Genomic DNA, 20,585 nt, shown 5'->3' with positions numbered 1-20,585 from the left:
CAGCTGTTTTTACGCGGTAGGACCACAATCGGACCTTGAGGATTTAGAGCAGCCTAATTCCGCAACCTGGACCTTGGCCTTTCTAGGCTAAGTGAAAGAGATAACATCTCATCCTTAGAAGCATTTGCTGTGTTCCAGGGTCTCTACCACATTGAAACATACATTACTGTGTGTAAAATAGATAACTAGTGGGAAGTTGCTGTATAACACAGGGAGATAAACCCTTACTCTGTGACAACCTTGACAGTCAAGAGGGGGCATATGTATACTTATAGCTGATTCACCTTGTTCTATGGCAGAAACCAACACAACATTGTAAAGCAAGTATCCTCCAATTAAAAAATGAAGGCAAGATCACTGGAGCCTCACAGCTGCCCAGTGAAACAGGTATATTATTCTCGAGAAAACAGAAAAACAGAAAGAGCTGAAAGAATTTGCTCATAGTCCTACCCCTGTGACAGAGCTGGTCTGGAACCAGACCTGAAGGACTCCACGCTCTAACCACTACCCCGTCGTTCACCATGACAACCCTTGTTTAAGACTTCACACATTAAAAGGCATTGACCGGAGTTGGTCTGAATTAGATTTTAGTTGACTCAGATCCAGGGCAACCTGAGAGTTATGATGGTTCTCCAGTGCCAACCCCTTTATAGCTCAGTCTTCCCCAGTCCTCATATTATTTACTCAGAGTCTATTTGCATTTGTGGAGGAAGCTGCTAGTGGAGAAGCTGGCAGGAACCTTAATGAAGCCAGGTGGGACCCACTGAAATGGGGAATGTGTTGAACTAAGTTATGAAGAAATGAAACCAGCTGTCAGCAGGCTTAATGAAAGGTTAACAGGAATCCTGCAATGGGTGGCTGGGGAGACTCTGTCTCTCTGAAGAAAACAAAAAGTTGAGAAGTGGGTTCCCTGCCTGGAGGCAAGAGCAGAAGGAGGAAGCCACTTGTAACAGAAAGGCTGGGTCTGAGATAGAGTTTCATTTAGATTTGTAAACATGTTACGTTCTCAAGAAAAAAAAGAAATGAACTGTGAGTTCTCACTCTCTGAGCATCAAAGGCCAGCAATGGGAAGTGTTCCTGAATATGATGAAGCTAATGCTGCCATGCAGGACCCTGGGGAGCCTTGGAGATGGCTGCTCCCAAAACAGAAGGTGGGTTCACTATCTAATTGTGCTGTTAATGTGTACTTCTGCAGTGGTAGCTTTATTCATGTTGCATAAGTCATCGGGGGATGGGGAAGCAGGAAAGACCCTTCACATACTTTGAACTCCCATTTCTTAGTTGCTGAATCTGAGGCCCGGAGAGGAGGAATGGGTTACCAACTGGGCTATACAGAAAGCTAGTGCTAGAACAGAGAGCTAAACCACAAGCCCTAGATTAATCTGTACGTACTGAGTGCTGGGCTCACTCATATCTGACTCTTGCAATTCCATGAACTGTAGCCTGTCAGGCTCCTCTGTACATGGGATTTTGCAAACAAGAATACTGGAGTGGGTTGCCATTTCCTTCTCCAAGCGATCCTCCCGACTCAGAGATCAAACTGTGTCTCCTGAGTCTCCTGCATTAGCAGGCAGATACTTTACCACTGGGGAGCCCCAGGTGATAGGATAAGAGTATCTTTGGCCATATGATAATCTTCTCAGAATTTTCTAATTCCACTTGGATCTGCTTGATTCTTTACTCTTTTGAAGTCACATCCTTTAAGCTCTTATTGGGCCTGCAACTCACGTGTCTTTTCCTTATGCTTGTCTTTCCCAGCACACACTTGACCCTGTCGGACTCCCTCCTATTCCCAGAAAGGAGGAATCGGACGCTGAAGTGCGAAGCTTGACTGTTGCTTTTCTTAGAGCTGCCGCCATTAACTAGAGTGACCAATTTGTCCCAGTTTTAAGACTGAAAATTCTGGCACGCAAGAACCTCACCACCTCGGTGTCTGACAAACTGGGATGGTTGGTCAGCCCAAGTACATACCTAAATTGGAGATAAAAAGCAACACTCCTCTGAGTTCTTTAATATAGTGTCCCTGCACTTGGCTTTAATTCAGGCTTTTTTTTTTTTTTTTCTGTGACTTTGCAATTGGACCCAAGGGGAGTTTAATTTTGGCCTGGTAGCTCAGACTGTAAAGAATATGCCTGCAAGGCAGGAGATCCTGTGTCAGGAAGACCCCCTGGAGGAGGGAATGGCTCCCCACTCCAGTGTTCTTGCCTGGAGAATTCCATGGACAGAGGAGGCTGGCAGGCTATTGTGTATGGGGTCTCAAAGAGTTGGACATGACTGAGTGACTAACACTTTCACCTCCAGCATTAGAATAGGCTACTAAATCTATATTCTAGACCCTTGTTCTGCAAAATGCGGGCCTCAGACAGCTATTGTCATCACTTAGGAGCTTGTTAGGAATGCAGACCATCAGTGGCACCTCAGACCCTCAGAATCTGCATTTAAACAAGGCCTCTGTGTGATTCACATGCACATTAAAGATCAAGAAGTACTTGTCTAAAGCGCTGATCTTCAAATGTGTCTGTACACTGAACCTTGTGGGGAACTTAAAAAACTCCTGACGCTGGATTCCCCTCTGCTGTCCTGGTTTAACTGCCATGGGGAGACCTGAGCTCCAGGAGTTTTGAAAGCACCTCAGGTAATTCTACTATACAGCCGTGTTTGCACAGCACTGGTCTACAGGGAGGGCAGCTTTGCACCAGAAAGCAATGTTGCTAATTAATCAGGATAACTCTTGGCCTAAGTTACAAGTTTATGTGGGTCTAGTACCCCCATGTGATTTTGCTCTAAGACATGATCAATAAAATTTCTCAAGAATATCTGAGGAGACAGGATAATGACTTCAATGTCCCAATTACTGTGGACAAGGCCCATTAAAGTAATTAAAAACCAAGATATAATATTTGGTCTGTGGAAAGTGATAATGAGAAAACAACAAAGATAAACAGAGAAGGAATGTCTGGAGTGACAAGGTGATGTTAGTAGTCTGTTAAGAGATATCAGAGGGATAATGAGATGACAGTAAGATGACAAGGGAAATGTGGAGAATGGGTTCAGTGGAAACCTTTGTGTAGAACAAGCAACGTGGTCAAAAGGCAGCCCTTTGCCCTCTGGCACATAATTGTAATAGGAGTCCCTGTGTATACGTGAATTTGGTGACAGGAGTACAATAACCAAGCACGCATCTCTGTAGAAGGTCACTGCTAGTTACAAGGACTGGATATCTTAGCAGTGACACTAGGTCACTGTTGGTCACAAGGAACAGTTAATGGTTTTAGTGCTTTTCTAAGTATGTGAAGATGCAAGAATCCAAGTTCATAAAAATTTTCCCCTCAAAATATCTAATTATCAGAAGGCCTGTTCTGCCCTTTTCCCCAGAGCACAGAGAGCCTTATTCCTGATCTCCACCCTGAACTTCCTTCGGATATGTTAAAGGTCAGCAGCTGGAGGGGCAGTTACTCAATCCTTGTTGAGCCAGATGGGGAGTGACATTCTTTAGTTGACAATGAGATGTTAGAGTCTTTGTGACTTTCCTTGACTCTTCCCTCTTAGTCCCAAGATGGCTGCCACAGCTCTAAAATACCCTTCCACAAAAGCATCCCAAGCAGGAAGGAAGAGGTAGATGGGAAATGGGACTTTCCCCCTAATATGATACTTACCTTTTATCAAAAAGGGAAATATTTCCTAGAATCAACCAGAGAACTTCCCTATATATTTCACTGCCCATACATTTCACTGGGTCACAGAACCATCCTTTAGCAAGGGGGACTGAGCTGTCTGGGACCAATTTACACCAATTATTACAGGCTATGCACACTGCCATTCAGCCAAAACTTAGGATCAGTCTGCATGGAGAAACTGGGAATAGTTGTTGGGTAAACAATCTTGATTTCAACCACATTCATTCATCGAACAAAAGTGTGCTGGAGGTCTCCTATGTGCCAAGGGTCCTACTGGGTGCTGGGGTCTAAGAATGAACTAGACCGAACTGCTCCTCATTCCCAGACACTTATAGTCTATAAAGCCATTTCTGTCTTTATTAGGCTCAGCGCAAAATATATAGACTCGAATCACTTCTAATGTACCTGAGAAGCAAAAAGAAGGAACAGAGAAAAAAGAATGAAAGTTTGGAATTCAGCCTGCACACTTCCTTGCAGCTGTGACTTTGATGCCAGTGTCTGGAGTCAATGGAGGAAGGAGGAAACATTCCACCCTATGAGTGGAAGGAAAATTATAGCAACAGTTCTTAGCTACAGTGAAAGTTGATAAGCTCAGTAGTGAGTGATCAGCTTGGTAAAAGTTCAGTGTTAGAGTAATGGAAGGGACCACTTCTGTATTTCTATGCTGTCTCATGCTTTCCTAAGCATTTTAAAACACATAACAGTCAGTGTCAGAGGAAGGGCAGAACTCCATTTTATAGAGGAGATAAATGGAAGCACAGAGAAGTCCAGTGACACCCCTGTTTCCCTTGATGGTGAATGAGATAGAATTAGAATCAAGCATCCTGACTCCTCAACCCAGGGGGTCAATATCATCTTCATGGGGTTCCTGCCATATGCACCCAGCTTTGCACTTGGACCTACTAACAGGGCCAGCAGTCAGACGAACACAATTTGAGCACTTCTGTGTGCCAGGCACTACCCTAAGCACTGTACGTGTATTATTTTATTTCATTATAACAATCACTCTGTGAGAGAGCTGCCAGTCTTATCCCTGTTTGAGAGATGAGGAAATGGAAGCTCAGATACAGAGAGTAACTCGCCTGCAGTCGAGCTGGGACTCAAGCTGTGGAGCAGCTCCAAAGCCAAAGGCTCCACCCTGTGCTCTGGCCCCTCCAGGCACACAAAGTGCTGGGGTGACCTCCCAGTGATTATGCTAGTGTGTGAGGTGGGAAGGATAGTCAGCTGGGAGTTGTGGGTCTCCCCCTAATAACCTCAGTAAAATCAGGCGTTCTCCCTGCATATGTTTGTCTGAATATGACCAGCCCAGAAATGGAAGGGAGAAGGCAATGGCACCCCACTCCAGTATTCTTGCCTGGGAAATCCCATGGATGGAGGAGCCTGGCGGGCTGCAGTCCATGGGGTCGCTAAGAGTCGGACACGACTGAGCGACTTCACTTTCACTTTTCACTTTCATGTATTGGAGAAGGAAATGGCAACCCACTCCAGTGTCCTTGCCTGGAGAATCCCAGGGACGGGGGAGCCTGGTGGGCTGCCGTCTATGGGGTCGCACAGAGTCGGACACGACTGAAGTGACTTAGCAGAAATGGGAGAGGGGGATGATGCCATGATGCCATGATGTAAAGGACACGATGCCAGAGGGTCTCGGGCCTGGGTCTCACAGTCTTGAAGAGACTGGTTTAGATTTACCAGCAAATGTGGCTGTGTTTTCAGGCACAGAGACTGAGTGATCCGAATTGAACATTTAAGGTATAGTACAAATTTACTACAAATATGGCCTCCTTCCTCCCTTTTAAGATATATTGAGAGACAAGAGAGAGAAAGGCAGAGTCCTGGAGAGCCTGCAGAGAATCCATTCTGGCTGTCTTCCTCCTGGCCTTGCCTCACCCTGCCTCTTATCTCTGCTCTCCACCCGGTTATCTCTTCCCTCTGCTCTGTTCTCTTTCCCATCCCAGCCCCCCTTTCCCTTTGAGATGCCTTCAGTGTCTTATCTTCCTTCAGCAGCTCCATCAACAAAGTTCTATCATTTTTTCCCCTCATGATTCAGGATGCCTCAGCATCATTTTAATATATTCCTCTGAGCTTTGGTTTTCAATCTCTTCCCAAACTTAATCTCAGACCCTTCTTCACTGAAGTGAAAATAAAAAATTAAAAAGGCTGATCGAGATTACATAACCTGACAATCCCTTCGGGCTGGGGGATCAAGATAATTAGAGAAGACAGTTCAGTCTTGCTTCCCCATAATGCCCTGGGCTTGCCATGGTGAAAAAGGTGTTTTCCATTAACCAAAGACTCAGCATCAACTAATACTGAAACCTCCTTTTCTAGCCCCTACATTTTTAAAACAATTGTTGAAATATTTTGTAAACTGTGATATATGGAAAGAGCATAGGCCTTGGAGTCAAACTGGCCCAGAACCTGAAGCTGGCCAGGCCAGGAGGCCCAGGATACACTGCTTTTCTTCTGTTAGTCTCAGCTTCATCATCTATAAATTGGGCCTGATCATGGGACTCTCCTCATAAGTAAGCATTAAATGTAGCAATGCCAGGAAAGCATGGCACAGGGTGGGTGCTCCATGACTAGTAGGCGCTGGTGTCATAGTTCCCTCTCCAGCCCCACAAGCTCAGAGTCTGTGTTTATTAAAACTTGCTGGCACGACCTGCAAGCCCCCAGTGAGGATCGATCCTATGGGCTAGTGTTGAACCTGGGGACTGGTGGTCTATCTCAGAAGCTGAGTGAATGACCTGTAGTTATCACAATTTGGAGAGCCTAAGAAGCATTTGAAGTGAAGTGAAGTAAAAGTCACTCAGTCGTGTCTGACTCTTTGCGACCCCATGGACTATACAGTCCATAGAATTCTTCAGGCCAGAATACTGGAGTGGGTAGGTAGCCTTTCCCTTCTCCAGGGAATCTTCCCAACCCAGGGATTGAACCCAGGTCTCCTGCCTTTCAGGCAGATTCTTTACCAGCTGAGCCACAAGGGAAGCCCAAGAATACTGGAGTGGGTAGCCTATCCGTTCTTCAGTGGATCTTTCTGACCATGGAATCGAACCGGGGTCTCCTGCATTGCGGGTGGATTCTTTACCATCTGAGCTATCAGGGAAGCCCATAAGAAGCATCTGGGAACAATGCTAAAATGCATATTGTTTGTTGTTCAGTCACTAAGTCATGCCCAACTGGTTGTGTCTGATACCACAGACTGCAGCACACCAGGCTCCCTGAATTTTCTCACACTCATGTTCATTGAGTCGATAACATTATCCAACCATCTCATCCTGTGTTGCCCCCTTCTCCTCCTGCCCTCAATCTTTCCCAGCATCAAGGTCTTTTCCAATGAGTCGGCTCTTCACATCAAGTGGCCAAAGTATTGGAATTTTAGCATCAGTCCTTCCAATGAACATTCAGGGTCGATTTCCTTGAGAATTGACTGGTGTGATCTCCTTGTAGTCCAAGGGACTCCCAAGAGTCTTCTCCAGCTCCACAGTTTGAAAGCATCAATTATTTAGCACTCAACTTTCTTTATGGTCCAACTCTCATATCCATACATGTCTCTTGGAAAAGTCATAGCTTTGACTAGATGAACCTTTGTCAGCAGTTATCGCTCTGCTTTTTAATAAGCTGTCTGGAGATGCTGATTCAGTGAGTCTGGAATTGTGTCCTATTACTTGTGTTTTTTATAACTTCACTTGGTAGAGCTCTGAAGCAGGGTGCAGGAGACCCTTTAGGGTGGCTCAGAGGCCCACGCTCACATAGTGTGCCTATTACCCTTCCCAGCTCCTGACCCCTCTGCCTGGACCGCCTCTTCTGAACCCTGACCTTGCTTTATCTTTACCTTTGTGCCTGGTGCTCGGCTCTGATTTTCTCTTCTGTGGTCTACCATGGTCGACCCCAGAGCGTTGACCCACTTCGTCTGTGGTTCTTACTCTCAGCTATTACTCCTGGTTCACAGCTAGTTTTCTTGAGCACCTCTGAGGTTTGGCTTTTGACTTAATTCTGTTTTCCATACTAAATTCCTCTTGTGGCTTCAGTATATCTGTTGATGGTTGTCATTTGCTGTCCTTTCCTGCCTCTCATTTGTGTCTTTGGTAGCTACCAGCCACCCCTTTGGACTTCCAGTATGATGGAGAATTTTGAACTACAGTAAGAGCACCATTTTGAACTTGAATCATAATTTTAAAACACCAAGAATGTGGAATGTAGACAGTACACTGAATGTTTATGTTACTGTATGCTGACTTATTTTCTATTTGAATTTTAAATCCATCTTATATATCTTGGTTCATTATGAGGGTTTTCCACCCCCACTAAGTGGTGAAGACTATAAGAAAATTGCTCTAGTTTCTATCTGGATTCTTTCTTTAAAAAAATTGTCATTATATATATATATATATATCTCCACGTATATATAATGTAAAATTTTCCATTTTGTCCATTTTAATGTATAATTCAGCAGTATAATTACATTCACAGTGTTGTAGAGCAATATGTACATTATATATTTCCAAAACTTTTTCATCATCCCAAGCAGAAACATGGTAACTGTTAGGCAATAACTCCCCATTCCCTCTTCCCTCAGCCCCGGGCAACCACCATTCTACTTTCTGTCTCTCTGAATTTGCCTATTCTAGATAGTTCATATAAGTGAAATCATATAATATTTTTCCTTTCATGTATGGCTTATTTCATATAGTGTAATGTTTGTAACTTTCATCTGTGTTGTAGCATGTATCAGAACGTCATTCCTTTTTATGAATGAATCGTATTCCATTGTATGTATACATCATGTTTTGTTTATCCATTCATCTGTCATGGACACTTGGGTTGTTTTTACTGTTTGGATATCATGAATAATGCAATGAACACTGGTGTACAAGCATCTGTTAAAGCCCCTGCTTAGTATTTTTGGGGGTGGATGTCTAAGATGAATTGCTGGGAAACATGGTGATTCTACATTCAGCTTTTTGAGGAAGTACCATGCCATTTTCCTCAGTGGGCGCACCATTTTTTATTCGCACCATCAATGTACAAGGGTTCCAGTTGTCCTGCTTTCTCACCGACACTCTTTATTTTCTTAAAAACAAACATGATTAGCCATTCTAGTAGGTATAAAATGGTATCTCCTGATTCTGATTTGCATTTCACTAATGGCTAATGATGTTGAGCCTATTTTCATATGCTTATTGGTCATTTGTGTATTCTCTTTGGGGAAGCATATATTTAAGTTTTTTCCTATTTTAAAATTGGATTTGTCTTTTTGTTATTGAGTTGTAGGCATTCTTTATATATTCTGGATATTCATTTCTTATCAGATACATGATTTGAAAGTATGATTTCCCATTCCATAAGTTGTCTTTTCACTTTCTTGATAATGTCCTTTGCACAAGAGTTTTTAATGTTGATGAATTGATTTTGTTTATTTGTTTATTTTGTTGCTGGTTATCCTAGTATCATCTTTAAGAATCCATATCCAAACCCAAGGTAATGAAAATATACCCCTGTGTTTTCTTGTGAGAGTGTTTTGGCTTAGTCTTTTGTCATTGTTGAAATAGAATTGATGTACAATATTGTGTCAGTTTCAGGTGTACAGCAAAGTGATTTAGTTACATGTCTATATATTCCACTACTTGAGGTCTTTTCAGCTCTGTTTTTGTGGTACTTTGTCTCTGTAGGTTCTTACTCTTGTCTTAATTTCTTGTATGCCTGGCTATCTTGATTGTATGAGCACCAGTATGATGTGATCTTCTCCAAAAAGAACTTTTCGAATTTGCTTTTTCTAGGCATTTTGTCACCAATCTAGGGCTACCATAATTCATCTTCAAAGCTTGAAGTTTCATGAGTTACTTAGATGACTTGGTGACAGTTGCAAGCCCGTTTGACCCCAGGTTCATCCTTATCCTGAGTGTATAGCCCATTTTGTCCTAGTTTATGTTGGATAGTGGTCTATCAAAGTCCCTAACTTTGGTGAATTCTAGACCTTGACACTTTCCCTCTGACTTCATCAGGCAGCCCAAACAAAACTGCAGATATCCCTTCCAGATCAGAAGATGCTTCTATGGCAAAAGAAACTTTGAGTTGTACTATTGTGTCTCTGGGTTGGCATATTCTTTAGTTTTAGATCTAGTGGTTTTTCATTATTTTGTTAGCTCTTTGATATTTTAAAGAATATTTTAAAATGTTTTGTTCAGGTGTTTTGTGTCAATTGGATGCTTAGTGTAAATTACCTAATTGATATTACTTAATATAACTGTCCTTGAAAATGTTTATTTTCCTAGTAGCCCTGCCAGTGTTATTAATAAAATTAGTTTCTTTGAAACAAAGATAAACAGAACAAAAAGTTATGTTTAGTTTCACAATAAGCTTATAAAATCTGCTTAATAGCATACCTTGATTTATTCTCAATCTAAAAAGTCTATTTCCCGGTATGTTATACATTTAATGTGGAGGACAGCAGACCAAAGGGGATTTGATGTCTATCTACAAAAAGTTGAAGAACTGCCATTGGGAAGAGAAAATTGTCTTGTTCTATGTGATTCCAGAAGGCAAAGGACTGGGAATGGAAATTCCAAAACTCAATTTATATCTAATTAAAGGATTACTTTCCTAGAACAAGTTAGAGTAATGGTCAGTGGTGAATATTGTGTAGAGTAGGATTTTGGTCACTAAGCATTCATTTGTTCTGCTTTTCTGTTTGGACTGATTCCTTCGATACCTCTCTTCTTCCTTTGCACTATCGTTCCATTGCAGCTGACTCATCCCCCTGCCAACCGTGGCATGTAAACTGAGCCTAGGATATCAGAGCACTGCACAGACCTACCCCACTTCTCACAATAATGAATGAATCAGGGATGGGCACCAGCCCAAGTTAGGCCAGTCAGAGCCAGAAACAATTCTGGGTTTCTTTGAGTTATTGAGGTGTGGATCTTTACCTACTCACTCTGAAGGACAAAACAGAGGGCTGCAGCTGCCACTGTGCCACCACAAGGGGAGTCCACTTGAGAAGAGGAGGAGCTCAGAGTGAACATGGGAATAAAGATTAAACCCTGGTGACATTGACGGAGTCTTGATTATGCCAAGACTGAAAGTATGAAGTTAGATTATTCATGTTCTGAGATATGATGCAGTAAATCCCCATTTTGCTTAAGCTAGCTTGAGTTGAGTTTTCTGCCACTTGAAATAGAAAGAGCTTTATCAAAAATGGGTAGCAAAGCCCCCACTCACAGCATTTACACAGAAGAGGATGACCAGCCTTCAGAGTAAGTTGGAAGGGGCGCCCAGGTTGTGTGAAATATGGCTTTGAGGACTTTTGGCTTTCAGTTCTTGGCTTCTCCAAAACTCTCCATTATTTGCTTTTGTTCTACTCAGTACACTGGTAGTTCCATAGAGACTCCCAGAGGACTGTATTAACTATCTCTCAGGACTGAGTAATATAGAAGTTAATATGTGCCCAGGCCTGGGATGCATATTTAATGGAGAAATTCATAATGTTTAATCCTGAAATGAATGATTTATAGAGTTGGGTTATTCACTTTGCACTTAATTTAGTTGTCTTGTTTAGCCAAAGCAAGCCTTCCTAACAGGATTTTCGTCATAGCCTTGGCTGAGTAATGAGTTTCTTTGCTAAGATGAATTATTGATTAAACCTTTGTATCATCTGCCTGGCAAATTAAGGAAACTGTTTCATTTTAAAGATGTCCATATTCAGACATATATTCACAAAAGAAGTTTTGAGTATTGCCATTTACTTCTCCGTCATTTAATCATCAAAAGAGTATTTATGGAAACTGGATCTGAGTTATAGCACGGTGTTGTATTATTTTTAGACCCCAACAAGTAATAGTCCCCATCTGTGGATATAAATGTTTTCTCTCCTTTTGTTGTTATAATTATATACATTTTAGGTCCAGATGTTTAAAAATAGGAAAATTTCTTTTCAAATCAATAGAATACCAAGTACTTAATAATGATGACAACACTTTCATGATGTATTTAATTTTTTTAAATGCTTTATCTCAATTTCCCCAATGTTTAATAGTTAATTAACACTTAGCATGTACCAAGCATGTTGCTGGTGACATTACATGGGTTATGTTATTTAATTTTCATGCCTTCTTACAAACTAGCTACTATTATTATCCCCATCTTAAAGTTAAAGAAATGGAAGGACTGAGAGCTGGGAGGGTAACTAGCTTATCCAAAACCATGCAGGCTCACATAGAGCTAGGGTGTAAACCCAGATGTTCTGACCCTGGAACCCAAGTTTTTAACCAATATCCTAAACACATTCCACAAATCCCATGGTTATTAAAAATTTATGGCCATCTGCATGGGACCCTCACATACTGTCAGTAATCTTTGTGAAGTTATGTCATTATTATCTCCATTTGTCAGAGGAGGAAAGTAAGACATACAGAGACAAAATGACAAGTAGTCACATTGGTTTCCATTGACTATAATTCCTTTCATTATCAAGCAAAATCAAAGTGTTAGCTCTAGATTAGATAGGACTTTCACAGAGGCAAGAAATCATTGAGTCCCTTCACAATACTTCATATAGTTATAATAGAAATAAAATTTAAACAATAAGTGCAGATATAAAACAAAATGAAAGCATTTCATTTTCTCTAAATCAAACTTAACCTATAGCCTGGGAGGCTGTAGGGAAAGTATATCTCAGTCATTTCTGGAGGCTCCATTCCCTTTCCCTCAGTCACATCCAAGTTTTGGAGACCTGAGTTATTGCTGGAATGTGGGGGAAATATTCCTTTATTTTCAGTCCATCGTAGACTGCACTGAAATCCCCATTACCAAGTCTGAGCGGGGAAAATGGAATCTCTTGAAGACAAATGTCTCAGTTCCCTTCATGCCAAGCTTATCCCAAGAATATTTGTTTACCCAGGTGAGATCTTCAAGGACTGGAATCCAACTCCCCCGGTCACCTCAGGCAGGCACTCCACTCTCCAAAAACAGGCCATGTCTATTGAATCTAACACAGCAAAGTTCTCCACAACTTTGTGGATTATCTCCATCTGCTGCCCATACTTGGGGCATCTCGTCTTTTTTTTCCTCTTGCATTAACCCTTCTATTGCATTGGCACTACTCTATCTCTGCTTTTTTTGCACGCCTTCATGTTAAGTCGCTTCAGTAGTGTCCAACTCTCTGTGACCCCATGGACTGTAGTCTGCCAGACTCCTCTCTCCATGAGATTCTCCAGGCAAGAATACATAAGCAGGTTACCATGCCCTCTTCCAGGGGATCTTCCTGGCCCAAGGATTGAACCCTCATCTCTTATGTCTCCTGCATTGGCAGGCAGGTTCTTTACCACTAGTGCCACCTGGGAAGCTCTCTGCTCTTCTTGCCACCCTCCAAGTTTGCCAAGTACAAGATCCTGGAAAAGAGAAGTTAAGAACATTCTGGGATCAACTTCTCTTAACTTTGCAATGCAAACTTCCCCAGAAGCATGGGAGTACAAAAGTTCCATTACCTGGTCTGGGTGTCATGGTGAGACAAACAGAAAGAACAAAACATGAACTATATCTCAATAAACATCCTGCCATAGGATGTGATCCTTTCACTTCCTTCTCAAAGAAGGGAACCAGCAAAACAGCCCTAATTAAGTCCTGCCCTATTCCACTTCCAGAATATTGATTTCAAGTCCAGGTGCTATGCTTTGAAAGGGTTGTGAGCCTACTAAAGAAATGCTAAACAACATCTTAAGAGGAACTGGGAATGCTTAATTAGGGAACACAAGCTGAAAGACTATGCTAGAGAAAAGGGGTGCTGAGAGGCTTTCTAAGGAAGAGACAGTCTTGGTGGGTGGAAGACCAGAAAGTTGCTCTGTGGTCCATAATGTCAGGGAAACTTCTAGAGAGCAAGTGGAATGATGTGGCTGCTATTGGTTTTACTAATAATGGTGATATTCAGAGCCTGAAGGACAATATGTCATAGTATTATAAAAGAGATATTTAAATAAAATATTTTTTACTCCTTTGGTGGCTCAGTGGTAAAGAATTCGTCTGCCAATGCCTGAGACTCGGGTTCAATCCCTGGGTCAGGAAGGTCCCCAGAAGGAAATGACAACCCACTCCAATACGTCTTGCCCGGAAAATCCCATAAACAGAGAAGCCTGGTGGGCTACAGTCCCTGGAGTTGCATAAGAGTTGAACATGACTTAGCAACTAAACAACAACAAAAATATAATTTAGGGTACTTGATCTTTAAGGATCAAGTTTAAGGAGACATTTTACCCCAGGATTCTGTGTTAACAATAATCAGCTGTGCTGATAGCCACTGTGGCTTGTGTTTATCCGTATGTGGCAAGTAGCAAAACAGCTAAATTATTTCATCTTCACAAATTCTGCACATGTACGTGTGTGTGTGTGTTATCCTTCTTTCTGGGAAGGGCCCAGGTATATTGAAGAAAGCTCAGACTTGAAAAAATCTGCGTCTTTAAAGTTACTAAGAGAACTCGCTGAAACAGTCCGAGAAAAGCAGACCAGCAGGCCCCAAGTAAACGTAGAGTCTTGTGGCAGAGTGATGGGTGGCTTAACACAACCAGGGGAGTCAGAAAGGGCTAAAGAGGCTTTTCCCACAGGGGCCCTGTGCAATCCAGGGATTAGTAAAGGGGGGAGATGGGAGGGCATTTTTATCTGTGATCTAGAGACCTGTTAGTGGAGATTCTTTTTCTCAGTGAGGTAACTATAGACCATCACTGCCTAGGCAAAGGCTTAGAAGACTGTCTGGTTCTGAAGCCTTCATGTTACTGATGGGGAATGTGTGATCAGAAAGGATAAAGGACTTGCTGACAGCAGACCAGGTTCAAGATTCAGCTTTCATTGCAGGTTTCCCCACCTTCCTTCCCTGGATGCACGGTGAGCTGGGGGTGCTATGCTTCTCTGCAAGAGTATCTGCCCAAAGTCAAGATTTGAGAAGAGTAAGTTTCGAACATTTTGTAAGGGGAGGCTGAAAAAGGGAGGGCCTCCTCCTCTTTTCTGCTTCTTTAAATTTGATGCAGCCAGCATTTCCCATTCCTGCTGCTCACCCTCAGTACTCCTCACATTGTGTGTGCCTATGCATTGCCTGAGGATCTTGTTAAAATGCAGATTCTGTAGGTCAGGGGCTGGCCTGTAATTCTGCATTTCTGACATGCCCACAGGAGTGTCTACAGCTTTTTCTGGTGATGGGGGGCTGCCACTGAGCCCAGACTCGGCCCTCTGTCCCTCCCAGCCTCCTAATGACCTGCATCTGGTGGACTCACCTGAGACGGGGGTGGGTCGCGAGGGCACGGATCCCACGTGAACTCATTAGGGGAGGGTGAGGTGGGGCAGCCATTTTCAGTCAGTCCGCTTCTCTTTCTGCAGAGAGAGCTGCCCGGGTCAGAGTTTGGTAACAAATCTCCTGTTGGATGCTCAGAAGAGGCTCCAGGTAAGTTAATTTGGCAGCAGCTACTGTCACCATTGGTTCCTACTGCATTTAATTCTCCAGTCTCTCCGAAACTATGACTTAACAATGTTTGTTGCATGGAATTAGGGCAAATTCACAGATCAAGGCTTTGGGGGCATCCTTACTAGGCTGTACAATCAAATTGAGTGTGTCAGACCTTCAGACTATTAATGCTTGCCTTTCCCCTCTCTGCTCACCCTTCACCCCACCAAGAAAACCTACTTGAAGCCCGCAGAAGTTCGTTCTGAGAATTTCATTATCATTGCGCCATTCATAATTCACTGCTTAACCTCTGTGGATGGCAGCAAGTGCGGTTTTGAACAGTGCCCCTGGAATAAAATCACAGGGTTAATAATCTCTGCTCTTTGTGAGTAACTGGAAAAATGGTATCCTGGAAACAAGCCATTAGCAGAAAACTATTTTTTAACCAATTTCCGTAGAATATAAGAAGTCAAACAGTGACTAGAATAATTTCATTGTAAGTTTTGATTCCCCTGACGCGTTCACAACTGGGGCAAATCTACAGGCACTGCATTTCTGAGACTGACCACTTAAGATTTAAAAACAGCATTCAACCAGAGCTGTTTGATAAAAGTACAACCACCTACAGCCCCTTTCGTAGCTGGAAGAGTGCAGTACACACCACTGTGTATTTTGCTTCTTTGTCTCACTGAGTGTAGTGGTGGTTCCATCCCAGCAGGCATAGATGAGCTTCATTGATCTTTCTTTTAAGTGTTGAATGGTGCTGAACTGCATGGAGAGTCGGTAACTGAATAACCATCACAAATTGAGTGGGCTTTTTGGATGTTCCCCAGTATTTTGAGGAATCCTTAGGAGTGTATGTGCTCAGCTGTGTCCGATTCTTTGTGGCCCCACGGACTATAGCCTGCCAGGCTCCTCGGTCCATGAAATTTTCCAGGCAAGAATACTGGAGCATGTTGCCATTTCCTACTCCTGGGGATCTCCCTGACCCAGGGTTGGAACCCACATCTCTTATGTCTCCCACGTTAGCAGGCAGGTTCTTTTACCACTGGGCCACCTGAATGGTGCTGAACTGTATGGAGTCCATAATTGAATAACCATCACAAATTGGTGGACTTTTTGGATGTATCCCAGTATCTTGAATTTGCAGTTTCAGGGAACACAGTGGGAGACACGGAAGGAAGCTCATGGTTCCCTGAAGCTCGATGAGATAACAGGCTGGGTGAAAGCTGGTCAGATGCAAACTTTGGAGTCATCTAGAAGTTCTTACTGAGAGAAGATGTTTCTCCCAAACTGGGAGCCATGAAGACAGAGGGGAGCTAAGAAGGCTGTTGTGGAGGCAGAGGGATGAACCACCAGGGCTGAGGTTCTCCCTGGGAGATGGGCTGAGAGGGTGCAGCAGAGTACAGTGCTCTCTCGGGGCTGGGAGAGAGCTGCTGTGGCATCAGGGGCAGCATTCATGAGCTAGTAGTGGCTTCACCTAGGGAGAGGGGCCCTAGGGTATCAGGTTAACCTAGCAACTGGCTGGCATTATTGCTGAGCAACCCAAGTAGAAGGGTAAAGAGTTTGCTAAGAGAAGGAGGCTGGGAATACGTAGAACCATTTCCAATTCTGGCTTACTGAGCAGGGCTACTCCTAAGAGCCAGCTGTGGCTTTTGCAGCAGGTTTCATACAGTTTAGTATGCTGCTGTTTCAATACCTCATGTATAGTTAAAGCGGTCTGAAGTCTGGAGGGAACCTGGTGAATTTTAGCTGTTACTTGGGTTCTGAATTTCCAATAGCCTGTTACCTATGTTAGCCCTCGTGTTCTGCTGTTGCAAGAAGCTGTGTTCCAAATGCCATTCCTGAATGCATGTTCCAAACAGAGCATCTTATGCCTGACCTCTCCTTCTGGGGCTTCCTCAGATCCATCATCTCACACCCCTGCTGGCTCATCCTCATTATACACTGTCTATCACAGTAGCCTCCTGACTGGCTTCTCTGCCTATGGTGTTTTCCCCCTCCATTGGTTCGTCAAAGACCAAGGCTTACAGGGAACTGTTTAAACTACCACTTCAATCAAGGTCCTTACTTTCTTCAAAACCTTTGATGGCTCACCTTGCCCAGAGATACCATCACCATGCCTGAGCTGGACATTTAATGGGTTCTGTGGGCTACCACCCCTACCTCCCTTTCTAGGTAGATATCCTAAAACAAAACAAAACAAAACACCTTTTTATTTTGTATTGGGCTATAGCTAATTAACAAAGTTGTGATAGTTTCAGGTGAACTACCTCTTATCATTTCCCCCAGTGCCTGTTACTTTACTTGGCCAGATCCCCATCCCTGCCTTTCTGGTTTATCTCATTGCTCTTCATCCTACAGGACAATTTCAAAAACAAACTACACATCTTTAATAAATCAGAATATATGAGTATTGGCATTTTCTGGGTTAATTACCTTTCCTATGTCATTAAAATTTTCTTCTTCCCTCAGCCCACACTCAAATCACAAATACCTCATCTGGATTTTGTTCATAAAAAACCTTCCAAATATTCCCTTCTGCTCTCTTAGCACTTGCCAAGATGATTAAGAGAAAATGTTACCAGAACAACATTCTGAACCTCACTGATCACTGAATAAGGCTCCAGGTGGAGGAAACTTGAAACGATTAAGCTTAAAGTGACCTGACCACCTTCAAAGTTCCTTTTAAGATCAGATATGTAAGCCGAAGAATTGATGCTTTTGAACTGTGTTGTTGGAGAGGACTCTTGAGAGTCCCTTGGACTGCAAGGAGATCTAACCAGTCCATCCTAAAGATCAGTCCTGAGTGTTCACTGGAAGGACTGATGCTGAAGGTGAAACTCCAATACTTTGGCCACCTAATGCGAAGAGCTGACTCATTGGAAAAGACCCTGATGCTGGGAAAGATTGAAGGTGGGAGGAGAAGGGGACGACAGAGGATAAGATGGTTGGATGGCATCACCGACTCAATGGACATGTGTTTGAGTAAACTCTGGGAGTCGGTGATGGACAGGGAGGCCTGGCATACTGCAGTCCATGGGGTCCCAAATAGTCGGATACAACTGAGTGACTGAACTGATGTAAGATGGTTATATTTTGTTGCAATGTAGCTCCCTTTCTGGGCTTCCCTGGTTACCCAGTGGTAAAGAATCTACCTGCCAATGCAGAAGACGCAGGTTTGATCCCTTGATTGGGAAGATCACTTGGAGGAGGGCGTGGCAACCTACTCCGGTATTCTTGCCTGGGAAATCCCATAGACAGAGGTGCCTGGTGGGCTACATACAGTCCATGGGGTCTCAAAAAGTCGGACATGACTTAGTGACTAAACAACAAGCTCCTTTTCTAAATAAAGAAGAGTCATCTTTAAGGTACAGTACATGGGAACCATAGGAAATCCTGAATCCCTGTAGCTATCACATACTTCTATGGAAAAGAGAAAGAATTTTTGAGCTAACAGTTTAAAACAAGAACATAAGACAGGCTTGCATTCATGACTCTCTTCCACATTAAAGCTCAATTGATTAAAAAAACACACAAAAAAAGCAGGTGTTCACATACATGACATCCATCCAAGAAATGTCCTTATTTTTATGGACTTTTTTTTTTAATTTGTTGCACTTCTGTCACAGCAAACCAGAGCAGACAGAAGTTAAAATGCTAAAAACATATTTATTGAGGAACTATTGCAGTAGATAAACAGAGACATCAGTGTAGTTGTGTTCACTTCTAAATGTACCATGGACGAGTTAGGGTTAAGAATTAAGGAGCTGGTTAGGAGTCAGTGGGTGGGAGGTTACTAACAGTCAACATCAGGGGCCAAGAGGGATTTCTGGCTAAACCCATTTAATAGGATTTTTGCTGAAGGCAGGTGAAAGTGATCCATTATCACCTGGGAGATGGACACAGATGAGGAGTTTGATCAGAAAACAGTTATCCTCAGAGGACAGGAGGTGGTTCTAGGAGAGTCAGCTAGCTTCTCGCTCTTGAGAACAAGGTACAAGAATGAGGCTGAGCTGAGAAGGGCTTAAAGGAGCTTGAGTGCACTTTGGTTAAGAAGAGAGTCTCTGTCAGTTTCTTGCCTCTTTGCCCACAATATTTGTGATGACTGTTTTTCCAAAATGGCCTCTTACTTTGCCCTGGATATTAATGTGAACAATGGCCCTACTTCTGTATGTATATATGTATGTGCATGCTAAGTCCCTTCAGTCGTGTCCAACTCCGTGTGACACTGTGGACTGTAGCCCGCCAGGCTCCTCTGTTCATGAGATTCTCCAGGCAAGAATACTGGAGTAAGTTACCATGCCATCCGTCAGGGGATCTTACTGACCCAAGGATCGAGCCTGTATCTCCTTTTACTCCAGCATTGCAGGCGGATTCTTTAACTCCTGAGCCTCTAAGGAAACCCTGTATATGTGTACACACACACATGAAATTTGGTGTCCTAAAGCTTTGCCCAGGCCTCGTAACACACTAAAGTTGGTCTCAAGAGAATACAAAAAGGGTTTTTTATCTTGCTTGAGGATTTTGGTTATTTTCAATTGAGGAATTTGAGATCTTCCTTTATTAGTCAAAGAATATTGAAGCCAAGCTGAATTTGATTCACTTAAGCCTTGAAAACTCTTTTCTCCACCTTCTGGCAAACTTTTCAAAATAAGATCATTTACTCCTTTACCATCTGCAGTTTGCAGCAAGACAACACCCCTCTTCCTATTTTCTGATGACTACCTCTTGAGGATGGAGGCGAGGCCTTGGGGAGGAGAAGAGTGAAATAGCGCTGTGGATTGAGAGGTGACTATGTTTAAGCAAACCAAACAGATACCAATAGCATATTTACAAATATCTCATCATGAGCGCACTTCATGCCCTGAGGGGAAATAATTGAGTTGAAGATCCGCCTTATTGATTTTTGTCTGATGCAGTTATTTTGATTTGCGTCCAAGTTGTTATTGTTTTTCGTCCAAGTTGTTATTGTTTTTCCACCACCAGAAAGTTTTACTTTGCCAATATGCTTCACAGGAAAGTACTGAAATCAAGTTGGGGGTGTGGAAAAAGGAATAATACATTTTTCTATGGTATAACTTTACTGTAGAACACTAGATTTATAACTCAGTCACTTCCAGGCATTTCTCTTTGGGGTTTACGTTTTCTCATGGGGATAACTGGTATTTATATGCAAAGTAATTTAAAATAGTTATGACTAGCTTTAAGGCATGCCAGATAATTGCATTTTTTTTTTAGGATCTCTCTAATTTTTTTCCTCTATGTCCTGAATTTTTTTTTTTTTTTAACGCTATCAGTAAATTTTTCTATGCCTTTTCCTTGTTTGCCTCAAATATTTGTTGAAGAATAGGTTTAGATAAACACATGAGCAGCTCTCAGCTTTACAAAAGATGAGGAGATGGAAAGGATATCCTTGTGCTTGGCAGCATTTTTCCGGGACTGAAGCTAGTTTCTCTGGTTCTTCTGGAAGATGACTGTCAAAA

The 20,585-nt window shown here is 42.6% G+C and overlaps 1 protein-coding gene across 4 annotated transcripts in view; it reads left to right on the top strand.

Annotated features, from left to right (window-relative positions):
• The first annotated feature begins 158 nt into the window (after window positions 1-158).
• LOC145510508 (uncharacterized) overlaps window positions 159-20,585 on the top strand; it is a 329,761-nt gene continuing 309,334 nt past the window's right edge. Inside the window, exons 1-4 of one of the 4 annotated variants that reach the window (XR_014057071.1) lie at window positions 687-1,151; window positions 14,517-14,608; window positions 15,036-15,099; window positions 19,784-19,890. Coding sequence is in view for 1 of the 4 variants with exons in the window: in XM_081501903.1 (XP_081358029.1) it covers window positions 1,130-1,151; window positions 14,517-14,608; window positions 15,036-15,099 (178 nt within the window). In the remaining 3 variants the exon portion in view is untranslated. Of the gene's footprint in view, window positions 1,152-12,802; window positions 14,609-15,035; window positions 15,100-19,783; window positions 19,891-20,585 lie in introns of those variants that run through there. The other 3 variants (XM_081501902.1, XM_081501903.1, XR_014057070.1) reach the window with 3 other exon arrangements.

The sequence above is a fragment of the Giraffa tippelskirchi genome, chromosome 6, assembly GCF_054371585.1.
Source record: "Giraffa tippelskirchi isolate mGirTip1 chromosome 6, T2T-mGirTip1v1.2.pri, whole genome shotgun sequence".
NCBI classification, from domain to species: domain Eukaryota; kingdom Metazoa; phylum Chordata; class Mammalia; order Artiodactyla; family Giraffidae; genus Giraffa; species Giraffa tippelskirchi.
Note: the sequence above shows the minus strand (reverse complement) of the source record. Positions and strands in the feature narration are given on the sequence as shown.